This window comes from Mandrillus leucophaeus, unplaced genomic scaffold (assembly GCF_000951045.1).
Source record: "Mandrillus leucophaeus isolate KB7577 unplaced genomic scaffold, Mleu.le_1.0 Scaffold1093, whole genome shotgun sequence".
Taxonomy (NCBI): Eukaryota; Metazoa; Chordata; class Mammalia; order Primates; family Cercopithecidae; genus Mandrillus; species Mandrillus leucophaeus.
Window position 1 is genome coordinate 493,437 of NW_012099132.1, and position 12,268 is coordinate 505,704.

Consider the following 12,268-nt stretch of genomic DNA (forward strand, 5'->3'; position numbering starts at 1 on the left):
AAGGTTAATGTTTTAAAAGCCTGGAAACCTCACAAACTAAGATCTGAATGAAAGATAAAAAGGAATATTGACAGTGTCACTATGTTATAGGAAGAAATATGTATTGAGTCTAACATGATATATGCAGTGAATGCTTATACTTATTAAGATACCTTAAGGGGCCGGACGCGGTGGCTCACGCCTGTAATCCCAGCACTTTGGGAGGCTGAGGCGGGCAGATCACGAGGTCGGAAATCGAGACCATCCTGGTTAACACGCTGAAACCCTGTCTCTAGCAAAAATAGAAAAAATTAGCCAGGCGTGGTGGGGGGGGCACCTGTAGTCCCAGCTACTCGGGAGGCTGAGGCAGGAGAATGGCATGAACCCGGGAGGTGGAGCTTGCAGTGAGCCGAGATTGTGGCATTGCACTCTGGTCTGGGCTACAGAGCCAGACTCCATCTCAAAATAAATAAATAAATAAATAAATAAAGATGCCATAAGGAATAAGGATCTTTATACTTCATGTATGGATGGCCAAAGAGGGCCAAAAATAGATATGGAGATGATCCAGATAATCATTAAGTATATTTAAGAATAGTGTCAATTTTGGCCATTGTAATTGGTATAAAATAAAAATATGACAGATTTCTGGATATTTTATATATATACAGATTATATTTTATAGATAGTTTGCCCACATTTCCAATATAAACTTAAGAGTTTGAAATGTTTCATCAAAACATTTAATACATGTAAAATATACACAAAGTTAAATGCAGTAAAATCAAAATAATGTAGAAACTAGAATCTACTTGACATATCTCCCTAGCAAGATAGTGTTTTTTTTTTTTAACTGTAATATATTATACAAATGGTCTGTTGCTACGCATGCATATTCTGTACATGCCATGGCTATGTCTACAAATATGAAACAGCTGGAATAAAATGGAAAAATCTAAACACCAAAGATGTTTTTATGTGGTTGTATATGAAATTATCATGTTGACAAAATAGCCAGATAATAACTAAATTTTTCAAACTCAAGATTTTTGTTGTCTTATAGTGTAACCTTTGTTCTATTTGTTACAGATTATAAGTCTATGTTACTTAAGTGTGTGAATGAAAAAGGAAACGTTTAGTTTATCCTGCACCTCCGATATTCTGGTTACTAAGATTTCTTTAATTCTCTTATAAAAGCAAAAACATTTAACCTTAAGCACATCCAAACCCTCATATTTGTTACCAGATCACATTTGGAGCTAGTTGTTTTTTATTATTGGACAAAATAGTTACCCAAGATTCTACTTAACAGAATCAGTAGATGAAGGTGGAGTAAGAATAGAATCCTCTGCTCTGAAATCTTTTCTAGGATGAAAGTGTGGGCTTTGAGAATATCAAGGTTTCAAACCTACAGAAGACGGCTGAGAAAAGCTTCTCACAGAATCTAACCTTGGTTCCTATTAAGAGATTTAAAGAAAATTAAGGTTTTAATGCATTTTAAATGGCTCTAATTTTATAATTACTTCAGGGAAAGATTTAAAAAATCAGATTAACTGGGCCTGGATTCTGTGGAGAGAAGGTGTGTTTTAGGAAATTCCCACTAGAAAAAGTAGGTGACCTTATAACGTGCTGCTGCACAAGGAGGCATTCTAGGGCTATAAAAAGAGACTCACTTCAAGGGATCTGAGGCCACATCCAATGGTATTTCTAAATTATTAGATTATGCTTTCTTTGTATCATCCCTGAACTTTGGTAAAGATTTGTTGGAAAAAAGATGTATGAACTTATGATATACAGAATTAAGAGCAGATCTGATAGGTAATAAAGCAACTATCCAAAGAAAATCAGAGAATAATTAATATACTACTTCATGTTAATAGAGTAACATCCTGTTAAAACATGCAATGAACAGACTCTGTGTTCCAACAAATGATTTTTATTCGATCCACTGCTGAACATAAGGATCCTTTGAGATATTGTTTTGTTCAAGAAACTGAGATAAGGAAATTTCAGTTAAGGCATCCATAATGAGTAAATGCCTACTTCAGGAGTCAGGATGTAACCAAATCCTTTTACCTAAAAATCTTGTAATTTCCTCTGCCTGCTTTAAGTGATTTGAGTTGTGATTGAAGAAGAATGCAAGTATCAAGGAGGTGGGGTTAACCTCATAAAGATGAACACAACTTTTGAAGTAGCACTTAGGCCAAATCAGCTGCTCAGCCTGCATCTAACAACAGAAATTTAATACTAAGTGTTCTGTTAGTTTTTCCAAAAACTTAACTAGGGACTTACATAGTTAAGGGAAATTAGCTAAAGATTCTAAGGTAAAAGGCAAATTTTTTGTAAAGAGGTATGTTTGATTATATATCGTAATTTTCATGATTTGGGTACATAGGCCACTCTGCTGACTTACCAAAACATTGAGCATGTCTACCAACAATCAAACAATTTGCCACTGCTGGAATAGGTAAGTATCAGGAGCAAGTAATAAAAACAATGGATAATTTCTTATGGCATATAAGACCTAGATAACTCTAGGGTCAAGTGTTTTAAATTGTGCAATTACACAGAGAGTTTATTCTTATCAAGTATCTTAAAGCAATATGAATAAGCTCTGTGTAAATGCACAATTATCACTTGTGAAGTCATAAGATAGTCTTTCAACTAGAAAAGAAACACATTTATGGTGTATTTTAATAATAAGTTAAAGGTGGTTTATCAAAATCAGTGTTGTGAAAAAAATTCACTGCAATGACAGACTGTATTTAACCTTAGGCACTGTTATAATTTTTGAGCTAAAAATACTTCAGTGGGCAATTATGATAATGACCCATTTACCTTAGAGCCACATCAAGTTTTATCAGTATAAAAAGTCTGGTACCTGTCATTAGGATGTAAAAAGGAACACTAAACTAGAATAACCCTTTCCTAAAATAGCAAATTCTACATGGAGGGCCTGTACTAAGACTGATACATGCCTACATTGTGGCAATTAGCAAGAAAAATGGAAAGGAAGAAAGAAGAAAAATAACATTTATTTTTGGTGAATTTTATTCTTTCATAAGCAGTGGGAATGTGCCATGTTCCCAATACACAAAGAGGACATGGCACAGCCTCTAGGTATCTTTTGCTATGGCAGGGATTAAAGTTTTTCTGGGATACCTTAGAAGTTCTTTCTTCTCACGCTGTGTTCATTCTTATATTTCCCAGAATGCTGACTTGCACGCTTCTAAAGAAAATTAAATTCTGGGGTAATTTATTTCCACTATTTTGGTTAGAAAACTGGTTCATATTTAGGTTACTTGATAAAAGCATGATTAAACAGTTTTATGTTTATCACAATTTGTTTCTTTTCTTTAGAAATGAAATATTTTCTGATTCAGATTCACAGATGCTAAAGGGATTAGAGTACACTTTTATTCGAATTAGATTTAATTTTGGTGATTCAAGGAAAGATGGTCCATAATTCTTACATGGGACAAAAATTTTTGAAAAGCATTGTGTTAAGGAACTTCCCTCTCACTCCTCCTACCCTCCTCCCGCCGCCACTCCCCAGAAATCACTTGCTTCCTTGAAGGTGACCATTTATTAGTAAAAGAAAGTTCTGAGTTCTAACACTTAATAGTAATGTCACCTTGGGAAATTCTCTTAACCTTTCTGAGCTTCACTTCTTTCCTAAAAAAGTGCCTGATTATCTAAAAGAATATTGAGTGGATAAAATGAGATAATGCATGTGAAGTGCTTGTAAATTGTAAGGTGCTATATAAGGTATTACTCTTGTTTTGAAATAATATAGTGTGAAAAAATGTGATATTTTAAGCAGGACTTTATAGCACATCATCAACAAAGTTAATACCATTTTCACTTCGAATATTATCGTAGACTTTGAACAATCTTCAATGATTTGAGCAAAGCTTTTCTGTAGAAGAGTGAACACAGGTTAAGTTACCAAAATTTCAAGACTAGTATCTTAAGACTATTCCATAGTTATAGACTCTGTTTCTTCATATATAAAGTAAGGGATAATAGGATCTCTGGGATTTATTTGAGTCCTTAAATTATATAATTCTATGATTTCATATTTATAACATAGCAAAATAGGCTTATATCTAAACATAAGTCAATCTGTTTATATAGCTGTATAAGTCACTGGCTAAAGTGGAAACCATAAGGCTTCAAGGGTTAAAGTAATAAAGCAGTCCAGGCCTAGCCTTTACAGCTTAATCCCTTTTTAGGCCACACTTTTTGATCCTGATTTAATGTTACATTTATTGTGTAATATATTAATAGGAATATTAGTTATAGTCTAATTTCCCTGAGACAGTCTAGGCTTACACTTACTGTATTACTAGAATTTTAGTTTTGAAAAACAGTTTTTGAATAGGATGATTTTATAGGCTTATTAACATGGCAAACTTCTCTGTTGGCCAATAAACACATATTTCAAAACATATGTAATTTTAATTCTTTTTGGTGCCCCGTTTCCCTCTTAAGTATTCATATTTGGATGATGAGTAGATGATTACCCCATATAAGGCCTCTGAGTAGAGATCAGCAAAGTCAAGAACTGTCTGACTATTACAAGGAGCAGAAGATAAAGCAGAATTTGATATGACTGATGAAACATCAGAGGAACTTGTCTATAGGTGAATCACCTTGATTTCTATATAGATAATAAAAATCAAGTCTGCTGCTCATCAATGCAGGTGGGGGTGAGATTCCAGAGGAAATATGTGTTGGAGAACAAGGACTCCTAATTCTGAGTCCATATAATGTTGTTTCAGAGAAGGTTAAACTAATAATTACATTGGAACTTGACATGTGTCTAAGGATGTAATCAGTTCTGAGAAGAGATGTAGTTATGTTACTACACATGACCTTATTCAGGCAGACTGTAATTGTAAGTCTGTCTTACTTTAATAGAACTAACTGTACTTTATTTAAATAAAGATGAGATTTCTTTTGAAACTGCATGACCTGAGATTAAATCATGTCAGTAAAAACTGTACTGTCACTTACCTTTAGCTAGCATGTATGAAGATGTTTGGTTTGAAGGATGTTTAATAAGGAAAGGCCAACTGGATGATTTATATGAAGAAATGACATTTAGGATGAATTCTGGATGTTTCTCCAAATAATTCATCATTTAGAAGAAAATAAGGAAAGCTGAATTCTCTGTAATGGATATATAAAATTTAAGCAAAGGTGACAGTGATTTAGAAAGTAATTTTCAAGAAGCAAGTGAATTAATGAGTTGTATTGAATGAGTTGTACAGTGTTAGGTTTACAGCCCAATTCAAAGTTTGAATCTTTAAAAAAAGTGTTTAATTTCAAAAAGTCCCATAAAAAAACAAACACATTATCTTTTCTTCTGCTTTCTAAACTTTTCCCATATCATGGCATAACCATAATATTCACATGGCGCAGTGGGGCTAACAAAGGAGCCTGTGCACACTGAAGGTGATGTGAAAAGATGTTCTGAATTCTCCCTTGTTGTTTTTAATATGGTTACTAAGATAACAAAGTCATTTATTCACTGGGGAGTAGGGGAAGAAATAAATAATGCTTTAGACTGCCAATACAAACAAATATATATACTCCAGTTCTGTAGGAAACTGTCAGTTAAACATTTGATGCAAGAAGAACTAAATCTTTTTTTTTTTTTTTTTGAGATGGAATCTTGCTCTGTCACCAGGCTGGAGTGCAGTGGCGTGATCTCGGCTCACTGCAATCTCTGCCTCCTGGTTTCAAGCTATTCTCCTGCCTCAGCCTCCCGAGTAGCTGGGACTACAGGCGCATACCACCACACTTGGCTAATTTTTTGTATTTTAGTAGAGACAGGGTTTCACCATGTTGGCCGGGATGGTCTCAATCTCCTGACCTCATGATCCGCCCACCTCAGCCTCCCAAAGTGCTGGGATTACAGAGGTGAGCCACTGCGCCTGACCAAGAACTAAATCTTAACAAGGAATTCAGACTTTTATATTCTCAAAAATCAGATGTTAGTCAGTTCCCCCCAAAACTAGAAATAAGTCCACAGAATTTTGATCCATTAATTAGATGGGATTTATCAGTTGCTTTTTTGATATCCTCTACAAAGGGATGGAATGATAGCTGTTAGATAAAGCTGCAAAAACTCACCTGTTAAAAAATTAGAACCTGTCTCTAGCCTCAGATTCCCAGTCCAGACACCTAAAATAGGTGCCACACTACTTGTTAATAAGTAATGTTACAATAATATTGTCTGTTCTAATTAATATATGTTTTCTCTGTTATACTTCTTTATATGTATACATGTATGCATACAGATATTTGTGGATATATATAATATATATAATATAGTTATATAAAAGCTCCAGTCACCAAGATATTGCTACAAAAGGACTTCACTATAGATTATCACAAAGCCTCAAGTTTCAGATGATTATATTCCATTAGATTAATTAGAAAAACAGAATGAATGATGACATGAGCAATTTTACCCCAACGGGCATCTGAAATTCAAATACTATGAGATATTGAAGGATGAACTTAGAAATGCTTTTTATCTCAAATGCTTCATGAGTGAAAGTAAAGCCACTATTAAATACCACAAGTCCCATTTGATGAAGAAAATACTTTACTGAGATGACGCATAGATTATATGATACTTTTTAAAGGAATAAAACCTATCAAAGACAAAGGTATAGAGAGAATGCCACAGAACTTGTTAGTGGCTAGTAAAGGGAGAAAATAAATATTAAGACATTAGGGGCAGTTACTCTGAAGGCTTTATACCTCTGGAAAGAAACCTGACTCATTATAGAACAAAATAACAACACAAAATTACCATCTTTTAAAATGATATTTTTTCCCAGGAAACAAAAACTCTTAGAGATGTGTTTTATCTTCACCATCTCATGAAGGAAGCAATGGAGAAGAAAAAAGTAGGAGTCTAATTAAAGAACTTTCTTCTTAGACATTCTCTTTTCAGGCCTAAGGGTATACCAGAATCTTATGGGTACATCCCAAGAAGTGTGAGGATCTAGGCACCCCAAATTTTCTCTGATGAACCACCACCAACTGTTGCTTATCTCCTGAAGTGAGAAGACTCTTAGCAGGGGAGGAAGTGAGGGGCCTTGGTATCTAAGTATAGAGAGGCCGCTTCTCACACTCCTGTATTTCAAAGGGAAGAGTAAGTCCAACAAACAGCAGCCACTGTAGTTGCTAATCAGAGAGTGGTATTCAACATGGAAGGACAAAGCTGATGCCATATTTTTAACGACTTATGCACAGGGATAAACACACTGAATAGAGTTGAAAGGAACAGCACCAATTATGAATATTATTTATGTTAATTCTTTGGGTATAATTTTCCTCTTTGCCACTTTTAAGTCTATAGTGATTTCAGGATAAATTGGAGTCAAACTATAGGTCTAGAGGCCAACGATTTATTACAGTAACAAAGAGCATGTTGAAGCATGATATTGAAGTTGCATCGGATGCCCTCCTAAAGTCCTTTGATTCTGTATTTTAATTCTATTGAAGTGCAATTTCTGGGAAAGATACAAAGAATTTTTGTGTGTGACCTCAAATCATTATTTTATAGTTAAGTGTAGCATAAATCCAGGAAACACACTCTTACATATGGGGGTTATCATGTATAAATGTGTTTGAAAATAATTGTACTGTTCTTGTCAGTAGAAATTTATAAAGCAATCTGTTATAAACTAAATCATACCTCTTTCCAAGCCGTCCTTCTGAAATCAGCTGACAAAAGAAGTTAAAGCCTAATTTCCCAGGATTCTTTGTCTTTTGACATGGTACCATCTCCTATCTCTGATTGTATTAGAGACTTTTGGAAAACAGGCTGCGAAGTTATTACCGTGTGATTTTGGTACATGTACTAATATCTGTATTATCCATTTTATTTTAACATCCAGTGAATTTCAGATAATTTCTTCAGATTGGCCTTTCGAAATGGGTCCTAAGTAAAACCTTAATTTTCAAAATTATCTATTATAGATATACTACAAAACAGAAAGAAATAAAATGGGCTTTACTTAGTATATGTAAGGAGAATTTTTATTCTCTCAATCTATCTGTTTTTAGAAGTAACATATGTGGGGCCGGGTACAATGGCTCACACCTGTAATCTCAGCACTGTGGATGGCCAAAGTAGGAGGATCACTTGAACCCAGGAGTTTGAGACCAGCTTGGGGAACCTAGTAAGACCCTGTCTCTACAAAAAATAAAACATTACCTGGGTGTGGTGGTACATACCTGTAATCCTAGCTACTAGGGAGGCTGAGGTGAAAGGATGGCTTGAGCCCAGGAGTTTGAGGTCACAGTGAGCCATGATCACATAACTGCATTCCAACCTGGGCCCCAGAGCAAGACTGTCTCTTAAAAAAAAAAGTAACATGTTTGGGCTATTAAGCTAGGCCATGAAGAAGGCTGAATTATATCCTCCATTTATTCAATTGTCAAACTTCAAAATTTTTATTAGCTTCTCAAAGCTAAATTCTAAGAAAGTGCATATGTATAAATTATATATGTGTTTATATATGTATATAAACGTATAAATGTGTATGCATATAATCTATATAGCTGTGGAAGAAACAAACTTGGGTATCAATTATTATCAAAATTCCTTATCCAATAATACATCATTAATTTTTATTAACAGTCCAGGATTTGTTTAGCATCTTGTTTAACATTTGAAAATCAAAACATAAACTTTTTGGTTCTCAAGGATAGTGCTATTAAAAGAAAATCTCGAACATCAGTGGTTAGTAATTTTTTACTTACAGAACAAAAACTTTTGAAATTTCATTGTGGGACTTAATCTATTTACATTCCTAAAACTGAGAATAATTAATGTACTTGAGATCCTTGTATGCTAGTATACATTCATAAGGTTCTACTGTTCTCATGAAACCATTTGATGGCAAACATATTCATTACGGTTTCAAAAGAAAACACCCTATTTGACTCACCGGAAAAACCTTTGTGATCTATATCCTATTATTTCTTCTTCTGCTGCTGAGCATGAAATACATTTGGGGTTGAAACAGGAGAGGAAAGAGATAGATTTATTAGGGGAATATCAACTTTTATGGCTCCCCTGCCCCCTCCACCTAAAATTAGGAGGTCAGTGAAAGAACTGCAAATGAATGTAAACAGGAATATTTCCTATACTACTGTAGAAATTTTAGAGATTAAAAACCCCTATGATTTGTTCTGTACCTTTTGAACAATGAATGACTCCCCCTCCCATCTATTTTCCAATTTTTACTATAAAATTTTATTTAGAATCAGGATCTAAAATTTTCCTTTGGTGTAAAAAATAGTTTTGCATTTTATGAAAACAATTGTCCTTTTAAAAATTAATCACATATATAATTGAATATATTGGTTGCATATAAGAAGAAAAAGGTTTAAAGATTAAAGCATTCAAAGAACATTAATTTGGTGGAATTTCAGTCAATGTTATGGGATCATGTCAGAGATGAACCCTTCTTTTATCAAAATTCCAAAGGTGGATCCATATTTTATAAAATTTGATACCAAATAAGTTATGTTATAGGAATATTTCAATGTTGTCTCAAACATTGAAGAAAAAATTTAATATGGTCAAATTACATGAAAAGGCAAGAATATTGATCATGTTGATGGTATTTCTAATATTTGGAAAATGTTATAAAAAAAAGAAGTATAAATACTATTCAGATTCTGAAAACCATGGCAGACGCAAAATTAAATAAGGAGTAACAGTAACAAATGAATGAAAAATTAGACAAAAGCATATTAAATGACAAAACAGCAAAGCAAAAATAGAATTAAGTCATTAAGATTAAATAGTATACTGTTGTAAAATATATGAAAGTATTAAAAGTATTATAATTAAAAATGATTCTTATCCTAAATATGAAAATAAATATCAAATAATATGAAACATAACATCTAATAGTTTGTTAAGAAAAAATAACACAAAGCAGAGAAAATAAAAGACACCTCACTATTCCCAATGTGGTTATTATTTATGGAATGGATAAAACATGTTGTAGAAAAGGTCATTACAGTTAGATTAGCACATAAAAAACCAACATGCCACATCTACCTAAATAATTTTGTAGAACAGCTGAAAGAGCAAATTTCATCAAATTTAGACAGCTTATAGTGGAATAACTGAGTATGGTGAGGTATTAACTAACACTAAGTTTCACAACGCGCAGCTTCTAGCTGGTTCGTTGAAGCTGGATCTCGGCCACACAAGGATCATTGGACAAGAAATCAGTTGAGCTGGACTAGAGCTGCCCAATTGTCTTAATAATGAATGCTCCACACTGTCTGTTAAGTAAAGAGAAAATATAGATCAGGAAGACTGAATGGAAAAACACACACACACACACACACACACACACACACAAGTTAGAACAGATGAGTGCAGACCATCAATCAACATTCACTAAATATTTGCAGAACCTTGGTACAAATTAAATTAGAATGTTACAAAGTGAGAGGCTAGCAATTAGGAGGGCTCCAGAACTCAGGAAAAGCTTGTCCCTGCTCTGTGAGAGCTTAGAATCTGTATTTGACAATCTCTAGTCTAGTGTTACAGTATAAATGTTTAGTAAATAAAATGAGGGATGGGTCAGCACAGATTACAAGTTACAACATTTCCTTCTATTAGGTGTGTCTTAAAAACTTGTTTTTAAAAGGGGAATAGTGTTTTTTGCAGGAGGTTATTTAGAAAGCTGCCCAAAACCCTGGCAGGGCGCGGTGGCTCACGCCTGTAATCCCAGCACTTTGGGAGGCCAAGGCGGGTGGATCACGAGGTCAGGAGATCAAGACCATCCTGGCTAATGCAGTGAAAACCCGTTTCTACTAAAAATACAAAAAAAAATTAGCCGGGCGTGGTGGCGGGCGCCTGTAGTCCCAGCTACTCAGGAGGCTGAGGCAGGAGAATGGCATGAACCCGGGAGGCAGAGCTTGCAGTGAGCCGAGATCGCGCCACTGCACTCCAGCCTGGGTGACAGAGCAAGACTCCGTCTCAAAAAAAAAAAAAAGGACAGTTGTCCAAAACCCAAAAGTATCCTTTAAGTGGGCATAAGTAGGACAGGCATACAGGTACTTACGCTGTGTAATTCAGAAGAATTCCATATACCTGTGTCATCCTGGGATTTTTTTTGTTGTTGTTGTTAATACTAGTTTGGGTCAAAGAATCAACCTAGTTACTACTACCTTTTTGGCAATTTGGGCCTAGGCCAGCTTCTAATTTAGGGAATCATGCTGTCCTAAGACATATTTTAAATTTTGAATAGGCTCAAAAATTTCCATATTTGTTCCACTATCTCTAGAGCAGCGCTGTCCAATAGAATGGCCCACGTTGATGGGAATGTTTTACGATTACACTATTAAGTATGGTGGCCACTAGTCCCATGTGGCTGTTTAGCACTTGAAATGTGGTTAGTTGCAACTCAGGAACTGAATTTTTAATATAATTTAAATTAATTTAAAATTGAAATTCAATAGCCTCATGTGGCTAGTGGGTACCATATTGGAGACAGCATGGCTCTAGTGGCTCAAATTTGTTGGGTTTGCTAAAACCAAACTCTACAGACTGGCCTAGATTTCCCTGGCCTGTTTAATACCGTCCAGTACCATTTACTAATGTTCGTAACTGTATTACCAGTGTCTAGAATAATGGCAAGCACAAGGTAGGTGCTCAGTAAGCATTTGTTGAATGACTAGATCTACTATGATAATACACAGCCATTCATACCTAGTTAACTACTTAGAGGTTATTGGCTGTAACCTGGTATATACTGGTTCTCTCAGGAGAAAATAGAGATACATGAAGTCAAACCGTTTTATGTATGTGAAATTACTTGGTTAAAGCCTCAATGTGCTAGAGAGAATAAGGAGCAGTGCTAACTTCAGTATATTCATATATGAATAATTTAGGTTGATAAATATGGGAAAATGAGAGAACATGTCTCACTCTGTCACCCAGGCTGGAGTGCAGTGGCATGATCTCAGCTCACTGCAACCTCCGCCTCCCGGGCTCAAGCAATTCTCCTGTCTCAGCCTTGTGAGTAGCTGGGACTACATGCCACCATGCCTGGCTAATTTTTGAATTTTTAGTAGACATGGGGTTTCACTGTGTTGCTCAGGTTAGTATTGAACTCCTGACCTCAGGTGATCCACCCACCTGGGCCTCCCAAAGTGCTGGGATTACAGGCATGAGCCACTGCTCCCAGCCAGAGAATGTAATATTTAATGGTAAGAGTGTCACTAAAAGTTG

The 12,268-nt window shown here is 35.0% G+C and overlaps 1 protein-coding gene across 5 annotated transcripts in view; it reads right to left on the bottom strand.

The window, feature by feature from the left end:
- Nucleotides 1-8,612: 8,612 nt before the first annotated feature.
- BOLL (boule-like RNA-binding protein) overlaps nucleotides 8,613-12,268 on the bottom strand; it is a 61,825-nt gene continuing 58,169 nt past the window's right edge. For 3 of the 5 annotated variants that reach the window (XM_011989156.1, XM_011989180.1, XM_011989164.1), the window contains one exon: nucleotides 9,574-10,311. In XM_011989156.1, the coding sequence (XP_011844546.1) occupies nucleotides 10,288-10,311 (24 nt within the window). In that variant the 3' untranslated portion in view covers nucleotides 9,574-10,287. Of the gene's footprint in view, nucleotides 10,312-12,268 lie in introns of all 5 variants that reach the window. The other 2 variants (XM_011989172.1, XM_011989153.1) reach the window with 2 other exon arrangements.